Raw genomic sequence first — 21680 nt, 5'->3', positions numbered from 1 at the left:
TAGTATACATTGAGTTTTGTCGTAAGTAAAGCTTGTTGTTTTTTTGGTTATGTTGTTTGCCTGGTCTCTTACTCTCCTCAATAGCAGTTATCATCGCTCTCTTATGAGTTATTGTTTCATTTGTATAGCGGTAAGAGGTAAAGCATTTTTTTAATTGGGTAAGCCAATTATGTTTGAACAATAACGGATTTTCTGAAAGTTTTCTATCTCCTTGTTCTCATCATTGTCTTCCTCATTTGGTGGACAATTAAGTCAAAAACGTGGTTGAGCGGGGTCGGAACATTATGTGCGAGTGCACATTACCCAGCCTCTCTGTTTTGAAAAAGAATTTGAACCAGTCACTGTTGTTAGTTTTACAAAGTTTATATAACTTTTAGAATACCACGACAGAGTGGGCACAACTGAGAACATTACTTACCAAAATATCAGCACAAAATAACAAAAAAAATTCGTCGGAAATAGGAACTCTGAGCATTTACTAAAAAGTTTTTCCAAATCTTGAATAAATGAAAAAAATTACCCAAATTTTAATTCAATATGCCCAATGATATAAAGTCAAATTTCCCTGCATAATCTTTATCACTTTTATTAATCATATTGAAACATTGTAACAAATATGAGTCTGCACAAAATATACGACAACACAGCAACCACGCCACTAACGTTTGGGTTATATTTTACATCTCCTTGAGGTTGCGGGCCCTCTCGATATTCATCATTGCCTATTTTGGAATTTCTCTGAGAAGCCTGTTTAGAATCTTTTCGGTAAGTTTCAGGTGTTTCTTGAATTTTTGAGTCTTGTTTGATCACTGTCGGTTTTTGATTAGCCCCTGAATCTTGATTAGGTTCCTTAGCAACTGCTGGTTTCTCATGTTCCGACTCTTTTTCGGTGTTGGTCTGTTTATCTGGCGATTCATGGTGCATCGATTCATCTTTAGGGGGTTCATTCATCTCTGGTTTGACTTCATTTGCAGGTGGAGCTGCTAAAAGAAGCAGACAGAAATCAGATCAAAATAATATAATAGGTTTATGCACTATTTGTGCAGCTAAAGCCAGGGAGATGTCAGCATTAACATGTCAGTGAGTGTTTTGTGGGGGAGTGCTGAATAGATCCAAATACCAGGGTTTACTTTTCATAATTTTTCTAGTAACCATGCTAGGTCATATAAAATGTTTGCGAATTCTTAATGGACATGAAAGAGTCATACCCTATTATGCAACGCATTGGAAAATTGAATAATGCGTTCCAAAGACAAATAATTAAGCCACGACGAATTATCTCATATATGATGTGAATGGCTTCTTGGCAGTCATACAAGAATCACAAATTTTTAAAGAAAACTATTAGAAAGTGCCAATATTGGAATAACAGAACATAAAGCATTTTTTGATTGGATAAACCAATTATGTTTGAACAATAAGGGAGTTTTTGAAAGTTTTCTATCTCCTTGTTCTCATCATTGTCTTCCGCATTTGGTGGACAATTAAGTCAAAAACGTGGTTGAGCGGGGTCGGAACATTATGTGCGAGCGCACATTACCCAGCCTCTGTTTTGAAAATCAATTTTTAATTTTGAAATCGGCGCAATATTATATCTGCACAACCTGAAAAAAATTCATTGGCCCTTGAAGATCGATTAACTCAAAAATGACAAAAAAAAGAAATCAATTGCAAACTTGAGTGAAATTTTGCTGAAAATTGTAATAATAATATCTTCAGATTCATTTCTGTGTCTCCAGTCTATCCAGTAACCGATTTCCAGGCCTTAAAAAAATTATTGGCTCAAAGATTGATAGGCAATACTTTTTAGAAAAAACTTTCGATTTCAAAAAAAATAGCAATTCGTTCTATAAAAATGTTGAAATAGAACAAATTTCTACATTAATTTATATCTGTGCCCCTATCAAAAATTTACTAACATCCTATCAAATTCTGGATGAGGTTACATGGCTACTGAGGCAAGAAAAACTGAATAAAAGACAAAAGTTTTGAAAAAAAAATTGCAAAAATTTGTATCTTTTTTTGTGTTTGTGTTTGTAGTACCAAAACATATAGCTCATAGGATGGTCATTACAAGTAATGTTGTCTCGAAAAAGACCCTCATCAACTTTTAAATTCTTCAACTTAAGACTGATCAAACAAAGAACTAAAAAAATTACAAAAATTATGAAAAATTTCACCATTTTGCGCCCAAAATTTCCTAAAAATGACTTTTTAACCTTCAACTAAAGCCCTCTCGGCAGCTGCACCACTCTAAGCACTTGAACGACTACTAATGCCCACTTTAGGCCTCTAATGAAACTTAATACCCGCTGTGCTTTACCTGTTTATCCCTTTTTCATTGAAAAATGTGTGAACACATCTTGAAAAAAACAGCGCCCCAATACAATTCAAATCCTTTGAATTGTAAAAAACCGCGATGTCCGCCATAATAGTACATATCGCTTCGCGGCTTTTAAAAACAGAAACATCCTGAGCAAAAGTGCTCTATATTAGTGGATTGCTATGATTTTCAGGATTAGATTTTATCTTCAATTTTCGAAGTTTGAGCGTGCAGAGGAAACTTTTGGTGAGTGAGGCAAGTCATGCATGGCAAAGAATTACGTAAATCAGAACATTATTCAGATAAAAAAAGACGAAAACAGAATAATATATTTTAGTTCCGATGCCGTAGAGGTCATCGAAAAGAAGTAAAAAAGAAAACGCATTGAAAAAATTCAATGAGATAAAAAAATCTCAATACATGAAAAATTTCTGCACAACTTTTTTCATGATTCCAAGTTTGTGTAAGCTAGATTAGTGAACAAAAAACTTCATTAGAGGACAATATTTGAGCTCAGTAATTCACCGCCTATAGAATGAAAAAAGCAAGAGGTGTTTATGCAGAAACTAAGGCAGTCGACTCAATGATCTTTCCTCTCCACTCTTCTACCACACTTAGTACCAAATTCTATATATATATATATATATATATATATATATATATATATATATATATATATAATTGTTAATTTTTTGGCTCCCTCATGTCTTTGGTGGCTGCAGAAGCAGTTGCGGTTCTTTTGTATGATTTTCGCAAATTAGCTGGCGGCTATATTGCTCGATGTCTTGCATGACCCATCAAGATATTCGAGAAGACGCGTGTTCTTGCAAGAATCATATAAGTGAAAATCCCATCGTGACTGGGTCAAAAAACAATTAGAGTTTATCCAAAAAAATGCAGGGCGAATTCTCTATTTTTTCTGATAAAGATTTCAACTAATTTTCTGACTCAAAACTTTCTGCTACTTCTCTCAAAATCTTGGACAGGTTTCTTTTGAGAAAATAAAGCAAGGGTTGCAGTGAAAATTGCGCATCTTTAGATTCAACATTACCTTCAGTAGACTTTGTAGGAGAACGTTTTGCGGAAAGTTTGTTTTTAAATTTGGAAAACTGTTCATTTTGAATTTGTTATGAAGTAAATAAGAGAGTATTATCCAATCAGAATGGAGTATTTAAATACGCAAAAAATCGCTCCAATTTACGTATTAGTGCCAGAAAAAATTCGTATAACCTAATTTTAAGTAAATATAACCAGGATATGTATCGATGTGGTTTTCGGCTTAATATTTTTAGGATATGTAAATAATTGCTCGCCATTTATGAACCAATTTTGACGTCAATAATATCAGACTAAGAAACCTGTTGAAAGAGCATGAAAAAAAACTTTGCCGTCTAACTTGTTGTCTTGATCGTACTAATGTTTACAAGTTGCTTTGTAGTTTTTTGTTAATGAACTGAATCTTCGAAAGAGTGTTTCCACCTTTATTATTTTGCAGTGCCCTTAGCAGGTTTCGTGGGATTTTCGAAAACTACACATATGAACTCTTTTCGTTGAACTCTCGAGATCTGTTCTACTTGAGCCTTACGCCTAAGTGTGCTAAAGGATTACAACATAGTGGCATGCAGTCGAGGAGCACAAACTGAATTTCCCAATGGTCGTCTTGGTCCTTTCTTTTTGGTAGCTTCGACTGTTTGGTTTATCCTCATTAAGGCAACTCTTAGTAACAATGAACCTCGATCGCTATTAAGCAGAGATGTCTAGAGCCAGACCGCAGGAAACCACTCTGGGAAACCTGTCGTCAGTTTACCACACAGGATAGTCGGACTCTCTGTTAATGTCACCCAGGCTCAAGAGAACTTGAGCCCAGATGTGACATTCGATGGCGGACACCGATCGGTACTCGAAATTTGGATTGGAGTTGGTTACACAATGCTTGATTTTGATGCAGTTTTGATGCCAAGAAAATCAACGTCTAATATTGGAAAACCGTAACTTCGGGCAAAAAAACGTCCAGTTTACTAGATTACCGATCCGTATTCAAGAATTTAGAAAAATTGACCAAAAATAGAGAACATTGGGCTAAAAACAAACTTTTGACAAATTTGTCGACAAATCTGGTTTTCTTAAACGAAGGTTCGTCAACTGACTGAAACTGAATACACACAAAGACTGTGAAGAAAATTCACAACCTCCGAGCTACAGAAAAATTTATCGAAATTACATAAGTTTTTCGTCGCTTGTCACAGTACCATTTGGTCCGCGTCCTTTTTGTCCTTCCACTCTCCAATTTTCCGTGTTCCATTTTTCAAAAACGTTGCTCTCTCAAAATTTCTTTTCATTTCGGTATCCAGGTGCTCCATTTTTGCGTTCAACGTCGTATTTCGTGGCTTCATTTATTCCTTCGATGTACTATGTTGTCATATGTGATGAAATATGTTTTTCTTATTGTTGCGAAATGTTGTTCCTTGTTGTTTTGATCTTCCTAGGGTATCAATTAGTTGATTCGCGAGTTACGACTGAATTGAATCTTGACTTTTTGAACTTTACTAATTTACTAGTTCCACGGTGGTAGTATAAAATTGTTTTGCTGCTGTATGTTTGTGTGTAATCGTGTGGTTGTTTGTTGGTATGGTCTTGTTGCCTTCTAGCTTGTGACTTATGTTTATTCTGGAGTTACCTCTAGATGGTTTCCTGACACTCCCAGATGTCATAGTCTTCAAAACAAACTTTTGTAGTTTATTTTACTTTTTTGCTGGTGTTTGTTTCATATCGTTAGTATGCTGATTGATTGTTTTGGTTTGAGTTTTGCTAGGGTGTGACTTCAATTTATTCAAAAGCTATGGCTAGTAAATTTTTTGATCTTTCCAAAATTTCAAAATGAATTGTTTAAACTTGTCTTGTAGTAGTTTCTCTCCAAGGTGTAACTTGAATTTGTTCTGGAGTTACGGCTCGTTTGTTTGGTTGAGTTTGCTGCTGTGGTCTGCTGGCATACTTCCTCTTTATCTCCTCGCTCGTTTCCCGCGCGTGTTTTCATGACCGTCCTGTTTCCATTGCGTTGTGCGTTTCTCGCTCAACTTCCCGTCCGTCCCGTTTGCGTTATGTCGCGCACTGCTAGCTTGACTTCTCGTCCGTCCCGTTTACGTTGAGTTGCGCATTACTCGGTCAAAATCCGGTTCGTCGCGTTTCCGTTGCGGTGCGCGTTGTTTGCTCGACTTCGCGTTTTGCCTTCGTCTCCCGCAGAAATGAGTGCATAGCATTCAGCTCCACATCTTTCTACAATGTGTTGTGTTTGGGTGCATTTTTGCTTTTTGTTTGTTTTGCGTGAATTTGGGTTCGATTGGAGTGTGCGTGTAATAGATAACTTTGTGCAGTCGCAGATTCATTGGTTTAATGACATCGCGATATCCAATAGTCTGGATCAAAAGTCAAAAAAAATATGCTGTCAGATCAGAGCGTAAAGAAGAATTGCATGCTATACATGAAGATATCATTCATGGTATAAAAAGTCAGAGTCGCGAGTAGAAAGTGGAGGTCTAATACTAAAGTGCAACGAAGCCTTCATAACTGTTGTGCACACAGATGAGTACTTGATTGCGTTTGCTCCAAAAATAGAGGATCGATGCTCAGTTTATTGTTGTTTAGAGTCTCACTTGAAGCGAATCAAAGCTAAGATCGAAATGATCCTCAGTTCAACACAAATCTACATCAACTCTGCTGATGATAAAGTGAGTGACTTTTAGGAACGATGGCTTCCATTCGTTCTAGAGTTTCTTCAATGATGGCCTCGTCAACAACATCTAGTCAACGTAAACATGATCACGTAATTGCAAAAAAATAGCAGAAGGAGAATAAAAAACAGAATGAGGCAACCATTCTCCTCATTAAACAGAAAAAGTAAATGGAATTAGATGAACTGCAGGAAAGCAACAGGAAACAAATGGCAAAAACAAGTCTGCAAGAATTTGAATTATTGGACGCCGTTCCTTACAGCAGCCAATTAGAAACAACTGAAAGTGCTAGAACGCCGATGAGAAGTAAAAAAAACTGTCCAGGACGGAATCGACCCCTCACTTGCGTTAACTCTTAATAACGAGAAAACCTGTGAAACAGAGGTTACGATTGACCCTCCAGAATGCCCTGGCCTCAACGACGGCGATGCAGTGGAAGATCATGTCACTGAGTTTTCAATGCATTCCATTCAAAAAACTGTCGGGGCAATGACTTTTTAAACAATCAGACCTTGCAGCAATTTGATCCTTACTACACCTCACCTGAGATTTTTGTGGTGGTTAGAAACGCGCATGCATGGTACCAGACGCGTTTACAGCCGCAGATTATTCAATCTGGCCGGAACGGCGCTGCGCTTACAAACGTAATTAACCAGTAACCGCAGATAACCGACCGCCTCCTGTACAGGTCCCAGGGGCCTTTTCATCACCGTTTTACACAGTCATTCGCATTGCAAGTAACTTGAAACAATTTGCAGTTTTTCCACATGCACTATTTCAAAATTATCAAGCTAGGAGAAAGGAAACATCAAGTCTGCCTAAGAGAATTTCAACACAGCGCAACACGGATCCCAACAACCAGAAACTAATTTGTTACTCTTTGAGCCCTAAACGCCACACTTCCTCCTTTTCCGACAACAAACGTTCCAGACCCTGCAAAAAATGTTCCCTTTCGCCCAGCGTCCCACCATGTCCAAACTTCCAATAGCACAATGTTGAAACCGTTTTTCCCAAAACTCCTCGCCTCCCAATCCAATATTTGGACCTAATCTCACTGCTATAATTCCACACGGACCTACCATCAATCTACCTCCCGTTCACAACAGTTGTCAAAATGCTACTAACTGAGTACACAAAGCCGTACACTCCGTTGCTCCTCTCCTGCCTCGAAGATGCCCAATATACCTCTTGATCAACAATGTGTGCCAAATAAGAGTCATTGGCGTTTTAAACAGCACAGATTGTCAATAGGCAACCAATGCATTACTACCGTAAATAATTTGTCTCCAAACGTACAGACATTATTTGCACCATCAACAACTAATGGCACAACGAATGTCTATCGAATTTCCACTCCTTTGATTGATACGCAGTTGCGATCTGAAAAACCTCAGGAAACTCAATAGCACCCACTAGCATAGCCGTACTTAGTTTTGCAACTCCGTTATATCAGCCAACGCATGGCTATGTTGGGCCCACTCCATTGAAATGGAATGGCCTGCAGATAATTACATGAGCCCTTGATAAGAGGCAGTGCCTCACTGATTGTGATTGTGAGAACTGGCTGACGCAAAAACCAGCAAGAGAAATGGCCCTTTGCCCGAGTGAAAACTTGCAGTTTAATGGCGACCCATTACAGTTGCATAAGTGCTATGGCCATTTCAAAGGCGCGATTGACTCGCAGTCGGTCACTGATGACGTTAAGTTGACCTTCCTTAAAACTCTCGTCACTGGTAAAGCAAAGATCACAATCGCCAAAATTGCTTGCTTTAGTTTAATGTACACGGATGCACTAAGGTCTTTTGAATGTAAATTTGGCATGCCACAGGCGCTCGTATGTGGACTCTCGGATAAAGTGAGCACTTTTTTGTCTCTGAAAATGCACAATGGTGATAAAATCATAAACTTTTCTGCAGCAATAACTCGCCTTATTGGGGTCTTCACGTCAATCTCAATTGACACTGACTTGAAGAGCGCTTCCCTAATTAACCAAGTGGTACAGAAATTATCATTAAAATTGAAAGAGTCTTGGGCATTCTCTACGGTAAAAAAAACACGTGGTTAAGCCAACTTGATTTTAATGATTGGCTGAAAAAAGGCCAAGTCACACGATCTTACGAAGCAACCTTCAAAAAAGGCGAAAACTGTAGATAACAACTTTTTGTCAACCATGAACAAAGTCGCCTTGAAAGTATCTACGTCAAATACGCAAAAAAGCAGAGTATTCAAGGAAAAAACTCCCACACAGCGCGCAAAATTAGTTGCCAATAACAAACTGTTCATGCTTATGGAACAAGCACATTTTCCGAAAGTGTTTTCAACCAAAAAAAGCCGGTCAGAAGGGTGCAATAGATCGCATAACACGCTATTGCATGGTGCAGATAAAGTGTTTTCATCCAAATCCCTAACAATTTCCAAGAAAAATTTCCGGTCATCTGGCAACAAAGCTCAATTCAAAGAAACTACTAGTAACCTGCCCCTCATAAGACCACAGCGTTGTCATCTGATACTGTTATTAAGGGACTCCCTCATAATACTGAAACGCAGTTTTTCTATTCCTGTGGTTTAGATACCAAGATTTTAGTTTTGTGTGTTATCGGCTGCAGTAACTTATGGGTAGCCGGTAATTGCGCAGATAGACTCAGTTTGCACGGTAATGCACTAAAGCTAACTGTCAGGAGTAAAAACGCCAAAAGAACTGTTGATAGTAGGATTCTTGAGCTGATTGTGAAACCAGGAGAGCATCAAGATTTTGAATCATTTACCGTCGTCCGTTTCGTTAAAAAAGGTATGAACGTCGGCTCAGATATAACTAATGTACAGGCCCTGCAGAAGATTAGCTCACATTTAGCTCTCATTGATCCCGTGAGATATTGCTGTAAAGACCTTGAGATGATACTCGGGCAAGATGTCTTTTATGCCATCCACCCGTTAGAATACTTCTCTGTCGATGGCTGAGAAGCATTCGCCCGTTACGGTACGCTCACGCATAGGTTGGGTCTTAAGCGGTTGGTTACAATGGAGTTTGTGTTTAACCTCAAGGTGCTTTAAAGTGAATATCGAACATTACAATGAATTACCAGGTCAAATACTTTCATGATACGACATTGAATCGTTCGATGCAAATAAACAGATCAGCAAATTCCTTGAGACTACCATTTTACATAATGGCCTGGCGACTTCCTAAAGCTGTGGTCGGCAGATAACACCAAGCTCCCACATAATTTGTTCTCCTTCCTTGTCCAACTTTAGTCTCTTGAAAAACGATTGGCCGTGGCCAATGACCTTCGGTAGAGGTACAATGTTGCCATAAAGTAAGATCAAAATGAAGGGTATATATTTGAGATTCTGGATGCTCACAAGGTAGAGAATTGGTCCGGTAACGATTGTTAACTACCCCACTAACCAGTTGTGAACCCGATCAAACTCGGTATGGTGCCTATGGTGCTCAATGAAGCAGCAAAACCTCACGGTACTTCATTGAATAAGTTCTTACTCACTGGCCTGGATCTGCACCAAATTCTCATTTATGTGCTTCTCCGCTTCGCGCAGTAGCCATATGCTGTGTCTGCCGACATTGAGGTAAAATTTCTACAGGTTGGCGTATCATAATCAGATCAAACATCACTTGGAAAGACCCCACAAATAACGCTGTAGTTTACTAATATACGCGCCATACCTTCGGGGCTAGGTGTTTGCTTACCTGCTCTAACTATGCTCTTCAAAACACTGCGAGAGACAGTAGCAAGTTTCCAGCACCGAAGCCGCAAAAACCGCCCTTGAAAATTTTTTCATAGACAATTACATTGGCTCAGTGGAGGCTCGTGACAAAACAATAACTAGATCGGAGGAATTGAGACCATTTCCCCATCTTGAAGGGTTCAAGTTAACTAATTGTCAGCTATTGCTGATCGAATTGATGGTCATCCTCAATCTACAGAAACAGATGATACTGTTTTATGCCAAGTTTCAATGCACGTGCTCGGGCTAAAAAAGGACTACAATAATGACAATTTAGTTGTGAGTAGGGGTACACGCTGCACTACTACCAAATCACTCACGCAGAGTTTGATCCTAATTCTAGTCTCGAAAATCTTTGACCCCATTGTCCTTGTTGCATCGTTTACTGTCGGTACTCGAGTGTTTTTAAAAGACATTTGGCTTGTCACACTACAACAATGGGATGATGACCTCCCACAGGGCATGCTCAAAAGATTTTTAGTGTGGGTTGCCGGCTTACTGAGCCTTGAAAACATCAAAATCCCAAAAAAAAACTTCAGTGGAACCTTTGATATTATAGAATTGCATATATTCGGCGAAAATTTCAAGGATGTTTTCAGTGCCGTCGCATTCCTGCGAGTCCAAGTAACACCTCCCACAGGCTAGGAAAAACAGAGCTTGCGTTTCTACTGGGGAAGGAGCGCGTGGCGCCAATGAAAGTGATGACTTTCCCAAAGCTAGAATTGCAAGCAGATCTACTTTTTGGCTGGAAAACGAATTTATTCGGGCACTTACTGTAACTGTTAACCACGTATTCATGTTGATAGACAGGAAAAACGTCCTCCAATGAATTATCTCTAATGAAAATCAACCAATCTTGGTTGCAAGCCACTTTTGCAAGATTTTGCAGCATACCAGCGTAAACCAATGAAACCATGTCACAATTATAAATAATCTAACTGACGCTGACACGCGTGGAATTTCCACTGGAGTTTAGCAACTAAGCAGTTGGGTCAAAGGTGGGAATCTCTTAACTAATTTGCGTTTCCCGTTCATTCCGAACAAAGACGTCAGTAATAACATCAAACTTGCTGTCAAGAAAGCAGTCACTGTGGAAGACACTGTATCTCTGGCTACATCTGTTAAAAAACAGACACTCCCATTTCCGTCCCCTACTTCATAAGTTTAGTTCCTATCAAAAGTTTTTTGCGTATTACCGCATACGTTCGCCGACTTGTGCCAAAACGTGCTGGCTACGGTAACCCCAATTGTAGCATTACTGACCCAATTGAGCTTGACGAAGCCAAGAGTCATTTCCAACACTTGGTGCGAGGCGAGTCTGTTGAAACTGAAAGGAAGGATTTTCTTGACTATAAATTTGTTAAGCTCAGCAGCCGAATTGCTTCACTTTCAACGTTGCTTAGTCAAAATGAACTAGTCTGTTCCTCGGACGGCATCAAGCTGTTTATGGAAGCTGGGTTTAACGTAAAGTACCCAACCTTGTTAGAAGCACGTCACCCGTTTGTAAAACTGTTCCTTGATCATACCCATGTAAAGCATTACCATCAAGGCCTTGAGTACCTATGATCAGTTACGCAGAAAGAGTACACAGTACTGAAATTAAGATCATCTTTGCGTTCCGTCAAAGCACACTGCCTGAGTAACTATGCGACTAATCATGTCCGACTTACCTAAAGAGAGACTTGCTTACCAGTCCCCTCCACTCACGAACAACGCTGTTGACTACCTTTGGCCGTTCTAGGTTACTCTCCGCCGAACTTTTTCTCCTGTCTTACTACTCAAGCTGTCCATGTTCAGATAGTTATATCCATGGACACCAATTCTTTTTGTTATTGGAGTTGGGCGGTTTGTCTCACGTAGGGGTACACCTGCCTTGATTTGGTCCGACAACAGCATTAACTTCAGCGGAGCGGAGAAAGAGCGTCGGTAAGGTTTTGAAATGTGGAACGTTGTCAACATTTTAGCTGAGCTCGCTCACAAAGGTAGCTTGATAAACTGGAGGTTCAATCCACCCAGCGCACCCCATCGGTGTGTTATCTGGGAGAAGTTGCAACGCTGCTTCAAGCGTGTGTTGTATACCAACCACTTTCTTTTGGGAGTACACCCGGCAATAACGAATTTGATCATCATAAACTTAAGGCCCGTTCGCAGTCTTACGCTTAAGCTCTTTGGTCCTGTTAGATCAGAGAGTACTCACCGACGCCAAGCAACACCTTAAACCAACGACATTGTTTGGATAGTTCGGGAAACCAACCCTACGGGTTACTAACCGGCAAGTTAGATTGTGGAACTCCGTTACGGCCACGACTGCGTGGCGCGGTCCGCCGTTTTACGTACGTCGACTGGTTCATTCTTTTGCCCTATTGTAAAACTTCTACCAGTTCTCTTATTATCTTCCGGACCGGATGATGTTACCAAGTAATTGCTTACCAGTCTCCTCCCCTCATTAACACTGCTGATGACTGCTTTCGGCCGTTCATTTTTACTCTCCTACGAACTACTGAGAAAAGGTGGGGATTCCTTCTCACCTGTCTTACTACTCGCGCTGTCCAAGTTGAGATGGTTATATCCATGTTCTTTTTGTTATTCGAATTAAGCAGTTTGTGTCACGTAGGGGTACACCTGCCATTATTTGGTCCGACAATTGCCATATTTTTAGTGGAGCTGAGAACAAGCTTTGGAAAAGTACTGAAAAGTGGAATGTTGTCAACATTGCAGCTGAGCTCTCTCAAAAAGTTAGGTTCATATAGTGCAGGTTCAATCCACCGAGCGCACCACATCGGGGTGTTATCTGAGAGAAGTTTGGAGGAAGCTTCAAGCGTGTGTTGTATACTATTCTTGGCACGAGCTGCCTAACGGATGAAATATTCCATACTAGCTTTTGTCTGTTGGAGCGAGCTCTCAATTTGCATCCTTTAACAACCGTAAGCGCTGATCTGCGCAATTTGAACGCTATGACGCTCAACCATTTTCTTTTGGGAGTATACTATACCAGTATCCTCTTTGTTGTCGGCAATAACGGATTTGATTATCTTAAACGTTAGGCCCGTGCGCAGTCTTACGCTAAAGCTATTTGGTCCTGTTAGATCAGAGAGTACGTACCGACGCTGAATTGACGTTCTAAGCTGCAGACGCTCGCCAAGCAACACCATAAGACCAGTAACTTTGTTTGTGTAGCTGCGGAAACCAGCTCTAGGGGTTAGTACCCTACCGGTCGGATTGTCGAACTCCGTTTTTGCTTAGACCGGGTCGCGCGGTTCGCCGTTTTACCTACGTTGCCTGGATCACTCGTCTGCCCAATTATAAAACTTGTTCCAGTTTTCTTAACATCTTCTTCCGGGCCGGAGGATCTTACGAAGTAATTGAAAGAGCAATAACCAATCAGGATGGATTTCATAATTACGCGGAAAAATCGTTCCAATTTACTTATTGAAACCAGAAAGTTTTTGTGAAGCATAATTTTAGGTAAATATAATCACGCATTGTACCAGTTAAGATTGTTGTCGATAATTGCGGACTTGCCGAGGCTTTAATTGGGACAGTGGTCCTGTGCTATGATTTTTTAGGTTGCGAGAAGGTGCCAGAAGTCCCGGGTTCAATCCACGGCTTTCCCCAAGTCGGGATAATTGAAACAATTGGTCACAGGAATTCCATATTCTCAGGAAATTTAAGCCGAAAAACACCTTCACCGGTACATGTCGTGGTTTTATTCAACTTGAATTAGGTTATACAAACTTTTTCTGGCTTTGATGCGTAAATTGAGACGACGTTTGTGCTTATTTCAATACTCCATTCCGATTGGCTAATATTGTTTAATTTACTTCGTAACAGGATTAAAATTTATTGCATTGAGGATTATCCAAGTTTATCATCGCAACCCTGCTATCCAAAATTTTTCAAGCGCATCTCATTCAAGCCAAAAAATTTTCGGTACTTTAGAAGTGTGGTATGTAAAAAAAAAACAGAAAATAACTTTTCATAGTAGGGTTTTGAAATCCATTTTTTGTTTGTTTTGGCAAAAATGTGAACACTTCGTTTTTTTAAATTGTCTCATAATTTGAAAACCTTCAGACAATTTTCAAACTGCAACAAAAAGATAGGAAGTCAACAATTAAGAAAAATATTTCATGATCCTAAAATTTAAAAACAAGCCTAAGAAAGGTGTCAAATACACGGAAATGTCCTTCTCAAGAGCCAATAGGATGATTTCAAGCAAAGCAGAGTTGAAAACAGTCAGGCCCTAAAACCTCGAGTCATCTCATCTCATTGATTTTGTCAAAAACTAATCAATGGAATTGTATTTTAACGACGCTTTTGCCCTACTAAGTTGTCTTCTTTAGTCTCAGTCCTTTGCAGTATGTTATAAAAATTTCCTCCCCAATTTATTTACCCCCTATTACTAACCCCAATATCTCGCCTCTGACTCTTTCTCAAGCTTTTTTTTACAAACCAGGTCTCTTTTTATTCTTTTGATTGCGCCAAACCTCATAACTTGTTTGATTGAGGACGATTATCTTGCAAGATCTTGTGAGAATCTTGCAAAAATCTTGCAACCCTATGCATCATCTTGCAAGATTCTTGCAAGATCTTGCAAGCTAACCGTCCTAAATGCAAACATCTTGTAAGATAACCTACAATCTAAGAAGACTCTTGTAAGATGACCGTCTTGCAAGAACCGCCGGAAAAAACCGCCGGAACTTTAAGTGATCTTTGATTAAAACAAAACAGAAAAATTTATAGGACAGGGGGATCGAAAATTAAACCGACAATGAATTTTTCTAAAGAAAATTACAATTAAATTCTCCTCTCTTTGCATCCGTTAAAAAATTTCAATAAAAATTTGCCTTATAACTTGTTTGACTGATTTCTTTTGCCAGAAACCGTACCAAAATGATAATCATGGTACTCTTTAAGAAAAAGCAAAAACAAAAGAAGTTTTTGTTTATCTCTGTTGGTTTCTCTGTCCTCACAAATAAATAATTTCACGTGAAGGCTAGGACCTCTATAAAGGAGGAAAATTGTTTCTACGGCAAAGGCATGAAAAACTTCTTATCAATTATTTTGAGTTAAGAAAAAGTACGATCGAAAGCTCTTCTTTGCAACGATATTAACATTATTTAAACAGCCGCTTACGCTAAACTGTAAAACCAAAGTCCATATTTTAGGTTTATTTGAGAACAACAGAAAACAATGCAGTGGGAAATAATGAAAAAATGTTTTTCTGTCAAGTCTCTTTTCTGTAATATGATGTTGGTATCTCAGTTGAAATCAGAATATTTATATGCAGTTGGTTTTAAGCTGGCCCTTTTAAATCAACAGAACCTATAGAAAACAGCTAAGAGACCATCAATAATTTTCACTTTGGATAGGAGTTGAAAAACTCGAATCTGGAAAAATTTTTGGATAAAAAATTGGTATTTTTATGAAAATTTTTGCATTGTTTGTTTGTGTACTTTGTAAACTTTCAGCATTGAAACCTTCAACCATTTTATGTGTAAATATCTTATAAAAAACGGAATTTCTTAGGGACATGTAAAAAGCAAAACAAGAAAGGCAAGGGTTGTGGGAATAGCAAGAAAGTTTTTTTTTCATACTTTCACATCAGACTTACTTGAAATTGAATTTTGTGCTGTTCAAATAGTTTTCATTAAAATTAACAACCAAAAAAACAGGATCTTCACATGATTTTCCATTATGCTTGTCCACGTCAAATAAAAACAACAGGTAAGTTTTTCATCTAGTTAAAGTTTTTTCTTCTAAATTACTGATTCCCAATGGCAAAAAGTGAGTTTGCAAGTTAAAACTTTCTCCAGTGGACTCTCAAAAATTGACCGGCTCATCAATTTACCGAATCCACTTTTTGTCAATATAGCTTACAAAAAACTTCAGTACCAGAAACTTAATAAACTTCAGTTTCGTGCTAATTGTTCTCAATGCCACGTATATATTGAACAGAGATATCTTTTCTTGAGTTTAATTTGTTTATTAAATTGTGCAGAGTTAAAATTTGTCCGATTATATAACTTTAACCCGACTTTTTACCAAAGGTCAAAGCTTGCAATGAACAACAATATTCTGATAATTGTTTGATATTAGGGTAACAATTTTCAGAAACATTTTCAACTGAATTTTGTCCTACTATTTGGTAGATATTTTATCTGGGGCATTTTCACAATGAGATAGAAATTGGATGAATAAAAAATCATTCATTTTTGTAAACAAATGGCTTTTTGAATTTCTTTTGCAAATTATTGTCTGTGTTTGTTAAGATATTTTTTGCTACTATTTGCTCTTGCTGAACTTCCATTTTTTTAGGTACTGCTCTCTGTTGCAAAAAATCGACGTTGCAGGTTATTTAATGTCTGTTATCACATCGAAATGAGAGTTGTGGTTTTTTTCAGTTTTCATGTTAAATGAAGTTGTAATGATGGTTACTACAAAAATATGCTTCAATTTGAATTTTGCCAAACTGATTTCGAAAAAAACTTCTTCCTCTCAGAGCAAAGAAACTTGTTGCGCAAAAATGAGTCGTATATTGGAACATTCCAGCTATGCACCTTCTCCCACGAGCCGTCAGTCTTGTTATTATTACAACAAACAAAATGGCATCAAAAGATTAATGTAGCGCTTAAAGCAGGAGAACTAATGAACATATAAAATGGTTCAAGTAACATATTTCGATGTTTTGACCCATCAAAGGGTTTTATCCACCTTGAGAAGGTTTTAAGACATTAAAGAGGACTAATACATACTGAGATGCTTGAATTGTTCTGCTACTTATTTTTTGAGATGGCATTGGAAGCAATTAATTCAACTGAAACAATTGATTGTGCGCTACGGTATTTGATATTGAAATAAATGTTCAAAAGTTAATGAACCTGTTAAGTTCCGCAGTGAAGGTCGAATTTTAAGTAAAATTTGGAATTTAAACAGTTTTTTTATTTTCATTTTTTTACGGGTTTTAGACAAAACTGATAAACGATGGTGTAATTTTATATCAACAGTTTTTGTTTTTATCGAGCGGCTCCATGCTTCAGTAAAAACAAATATTTGATTCTGAGTTCAATTGTTCAAAAATGAGGTCAGAATTAGTATCGTGGGATATTACATTGACAACCCCATTTTTCGTCCATTTTTGGTTTGGCGAAGAAGCTGTATTCCCAATAGTTTCACACTACAAAAAAGTGGCTTAATTGTGGCTTAATCGCTGATACCCCTGAAACAACCTTGTTATAACCTGTGTGAAAAATTAATCCCTAAATTAGCGAAACAAAATTTGCGAAGAAGATCAAGGTGGAGAATTAGATTCTTCTGTCTTTCCTTTTTAATATAGCATCAAGAAATTTGTACAAAAGTACGCGCAGTGGATCAACCGACAATCAGCTACAATTAGAGTTTTCTCGATTTTTTTTGCTCTATGTGATTTGATCATTTTGCCTCGTTCTGTATAAATTCTACCAAACTGATCACAGACATGATAAAAGCTGAACTCATGGATAATAATTTGGAGTTTCAAATGATCTCAGCTCGAGTTTGGTAGCCACTTAAAAAATCATGTATTGCTCAATATACGTCTGAAAGTTGTTCTTGATTTGTGGTCAATTGTACTTTTGTTTCGCCCAAAATCAGTTTTTTGGTGCCAAAAAAACTATACCAGCGTGTTGAGCAGTTGTGTTTTCGATTTCATCCTTGTCCAGCTTCACCACAAACTGGCCATTTTCATATGCATGCTTGAAGTCGTTCATGTCTTGTGGTTTTGGCACGGACTGGGCTAACAGGTCCTTCACTTTGGGTGTGACTCCTACCGACAAAGACTGGCTGCTCGCTCCGCCTCTGCCCACAGTTGTGTTTTTGACGGGAGGTGGTTTGATGTCTTTGGGCCGACAGAACTCTTTGAGTCGGATTGTTGATGCTGTATACGGTAGAGTTTGTAGGCTTTTCCCACCTTAAAAGAACATTGATCTAATAACATTTGACACCTAACAAAAGTGACTTTATTGACTATCAAGTTCTCCGCGTTTTCAAGAAAAAAAATGTCATGTGAGTTAATGAAGCATGTTTATATCAACAATTATCTAACTTTATTATCAACAAAAAATAAATGATGCATGGAACGAGCATACGTATCAAAATGATTTTTTGATGACGACAATTTATTGTTCATCATGATTTGTTATTCCCATATTGAGGTGCCAGATCCAAAATAACCTCTGGTCTAATCATTTTCCTGACATTGGTCTCTGAAATTTTAGCTAGGGTAAACACCAGATAACAAAAGAACTTCTACTCATAGTTTGATACCAGACCATTGACGAGTCACGACAGCCTGATCAGAATTTTGTAAGACCAGTGTCCAGGTTATCTGCGAGTGAAGTACTTTTTCCACATGAAGCAGTTTTGGTCATGCTAAACCAAAACGAACAGATCAGATGTCTCTGTGGTCTTGCACGTTAGCATAGGTGCCAATTAGGGTCGAATTAATGGATTCCTATGAGCCCCATTGTCACTCACCCTGTTGTTTCATCTCCTCTGGAGCAGGCTCAATGTCATCCCAGTAGCAGTGCACCATCTCCCCCCTGAACTCATCATCTCTTGTGTTCCTACTGCACAGGGTGGTCACGTTGTCATCGTACCTGGCATCGGCAAACGCAATCATCAATTTATTGAAAAATTGACTCCAATTGTGCAAATGTTCTTACCCATTTTCAGTTTCCCCAACCAATAGGTATTTTGCAAATAAGGTCTTAAAACAAGAACATGTTAAGTTTTAAATTTTCCTGACACTGAAAGCAGGCATTCACCTGTAATAAATAAAATTTAGTACAAAATTTTTATGTTCAAAAAACTCAGATTTCTATTCCAGTAAACAAACAGTTTCAATAAAATTGTTATCAATCTAAGGCACCTCAGATTTCAAATTTATACTTTGACGAAGATTTATAGATATAAACTCCCTGTGTTGCAGTGATACGGTCGAGTCCGATCACGTAAGAAGAGATTCAGTTAAGCTAAGATCAAATGGCAACTGGAAAGCATTAGTTTCAACTCCTCATAAACCCTTCTGTAGAATTGGATTTTCTACCTTAAGCTATCTTAAGAATATTAAGAAAAACCTTGCCTTATTTCTCAAGTTTCAAGTTTGATTACAAAAAAGTATTATGACTAAGTAAATTTGAACTTTATAGGTGGTTTATTAGACAAATATTGATCTCTATAATTAATGACAGCTCTGAATTCTCTCAACTAAACAGATTAAGAAACTTAGAATTCTAAGCTAAAAGTAGAGGTATCCTATGACAACGAAGATGAACTTGTTTAAAACAATGTTTAAATGTGATATTTTGGGACTCTTTGCATAAGATTAGTTTTAAAAGTATGACACGGACATGATTATATCTCTATTATTGACTTTTGGGGAGTATACAGATCGCTTGGTTTTTGCACTTTTTCAGAGTTTTATTTCCCAATTTAATGTTGAAAAGGAAGTCTCTCCTTTCTGCAGGTAGAGCAGATAGTACATACTTTGATGCGATTTTCTTAGTAGGCCTAAGTACTAGAAGGTAACTGGAGTGAGTTAACTTTTGCAAAGTATAGTATTGTGCCAGTTTTTCTTTATAAGTTAGTTAGGGCAGAAGGTCTTTAGGGCAGAAGAGAGTTAAGGTTGCTTAGAGGGCTCACTCAGAGAAAAACAAAAATTAGGAATTATGTTTGAAAATTGTTGGCATTTCGAGGCTAAGGCCCCCGAACCACCTTAGCTGAAATCTAAAACACTACGTTCAATGACTAAATGTACATAGAATCTGTTCATGTTTTGACTCGATCAGATGTTTTGAAAAACAGTTAGTAGCTGAAAACTAATTCAACTGACAGCCTAATTAAGGCTGACGACCTTGATTTTCGCCAATGATTTTAATCCGCTCAAAACAATTGGTTTAATTTTTTTAGTGTTTCGTCAGAACGTTTTATGAACCTTCAATAAAAAATGAAATATTTTTCAAATTTTTGTGCTTTTATGCGTCGTCTCAACTAACTCCGGGTTAATTAACTTTCCAATATATTTTCTCATTTTCAATCTCAACCAATTTTTCATCAGTCTGGTTCCAATCGGTAACATTAGCTGAACTTTAGAAGCAATGCGTGGATCTTGGTGAAAGCATTTAAAAAACGAAACCGCAAAAGTTTGCAATTCCACAGAAATTCAACGTTTTCACCGCATTTACCGCAAAAAGATGTGGGCTTTTTGTGGTGAGAGATATTTGAGTGAACTGACAATTTTGCTACTTCCAGTGATTCCTCGGCACATGTTAAAAGTTTGATGCATTATTTGAGCATAAACTTACTTTACACAATTAACTAAGTTTCGGGAAAAAACCACGAGTAAAGCCCCCACAAAAATGACCAAAAATAACAGCCTAACTGTTAATGAGATGTAGTGACAACCCAAATAAATGTCTGTTTTGGGTTTTTTCCTATTAGAAGCAGACTGATTTTTTTGATTGGGTATTTTTTTAGAATCCAATTAGGTATAAAAGTTTCCCTACTTGTCGTCTTACTTGTGTAATCCGTACTGGTGCATGAAACACAGTTCACAGATGAACTTTGGGAGATATTTACACTGTCCCTTCACCCATTTGTCTTTCAGCGCAATATCGCTGAAATTGGCTGAAGTTGGCTGATCCTTGCACGAGTTGTCATTGTCTTCGCTTTTTGCAATGGACTCTGCTATCAGTTGGTCTCCATTTGACAATGCACCGTATTCGATTCTGTAGTAATTTATGGGCAAACAGAGTTTATAAATTTTGCCCGCGTTTATCAGGGTTTCCTTTTTGAGATATCGTTGATGGAAACTGGGTCTTATGTTGAGGATGATTTTGGCGTCGGAATCGTTTTCTAGTGAACTGAAGAAATGGGGCGTGAAATGATCTTTTTGGCCATTGCTGTTTGCAGTTTTAGAGGAAGGTCAATAATGAATATCATGTGATATTTCGAATGTCACATTATTGTTAAATAATTTGTGGATCCAATTTTACCTCTTTCAGATAAAAGTTGAATTTAAAGTTGAATTTGATTTGGAGTCCAGTATTTCTTCTCAAATGTTTCCTCTTTGTAACAATTTTTCTCTCAAAATTATGAAAGAGTGGGCTGGGCGGGGGGAACTTTTTTATGAAAGTACTAAATATGAATTTATGTGCCTGCCCAGTTTTATTTGGGTGATCTAATTCTCTTTATTTCTTGTCTCTTCGGTTTTCTGACTTAACGCGTGTGCCACGCTTTTTGAATTCACGGCATATGTGGGACTGGTGAAGGAAAGCTCTCCCATTTTTTTCATGGCCGCCTAGAATTAGATCACAATTCAATCTGGTGGATTTCTCCCATTAAAACCCCACTCTTACAAAATTATCCCTCCTCCTCCTCAAGCCCCTCCGAAACCTGTAGAAACTATCCTCTCGATTCTAAAATCATTCTACCCCACCCAGGCTGATGTCCAGACCAAAATCACCTCTAATCAGACCATCCAATATAGAAGTAACCTCCGTTCAGACAATTTATGCGCTCATAAATTAGAACGCCCCACACTTTAGCCGCAGAGCATATCAGTGCTGTAGCAGAGCAATTCAGTTGCAAAGCCCAAATCCAGTTCTTAAACATTACATATCTAGAGTATTTCAATTATTCCGATGCGCAGTTCATATTCATTATGATTAAACTGAAGTCAGTGAGTTTGCGCATGTTAAATTTTTCCTTTATCGTGTAGAAAATCACTAATGCCAAAATGAAGCCTGAGAAACAGAATCACATATTCTTGTAATTTATAGCTGGCAACAACTACAACAGTATACATGCTCTTAATTCTTGAGCTAGATTGTAGCGAAGTGCCACCAAACCCA

The 21680-nt window shown here is 38.0% G+C and overlaps 1 protein-coding gene across 1 annotated transcript in view; it reads right to left on the bottom strand.

Annotated features, from left to right (window-relative positions):
* Positions 1 to 512: 512 nt before the first annotated feature.
* The window catches only part of LOC142340420 (uncharacterized), a 37007-nt gene continuing 15839 nt past the window's right edge, over positions 513 to 21680 (bottom strand). The window contains exons 3-6 of the mRNA XM_075390996.1: positions 20346 to 20729; positions 18304 to 18425; positions 17447 to 17737; positions 513 to 983 (exon numbers count right to left, since the gene is read on the bottom strand). Of these exons, the coding sequence (XP_075247111.1) occupies positions 589 to 983; positions 17447 to 17737; positions 18304 to 18425; positions 20346 to 20729 (1192 nt within the window). The 3' untranslated portion in view covers positions 513 to 588. The remainder of the gene's footprint in view (positions 984 to 17446; positions 17738 to 18303; positions 18426 to 20345; positions 20730 to 21680) is intronic.

Source organism: Convolutriloba macropyga, chromosome 5 (genome assembly GCF_964194025.1).
Source record: "Convolutriloba macropyga chromosome 5, txConMacr16.3, whole genome shotgun sequence".
Classification (NCBI taxonomy): Eukaryota; Metazoa; Xenacoelomorpha; order Acoela; family Convolutidae; genus Convolutriloba; species Convolutriloba macropyga.
Note: the sequence above shows the minus strand (reverse complement) of the source record. Positions and strands in the feature narration are given on the sequence as shown.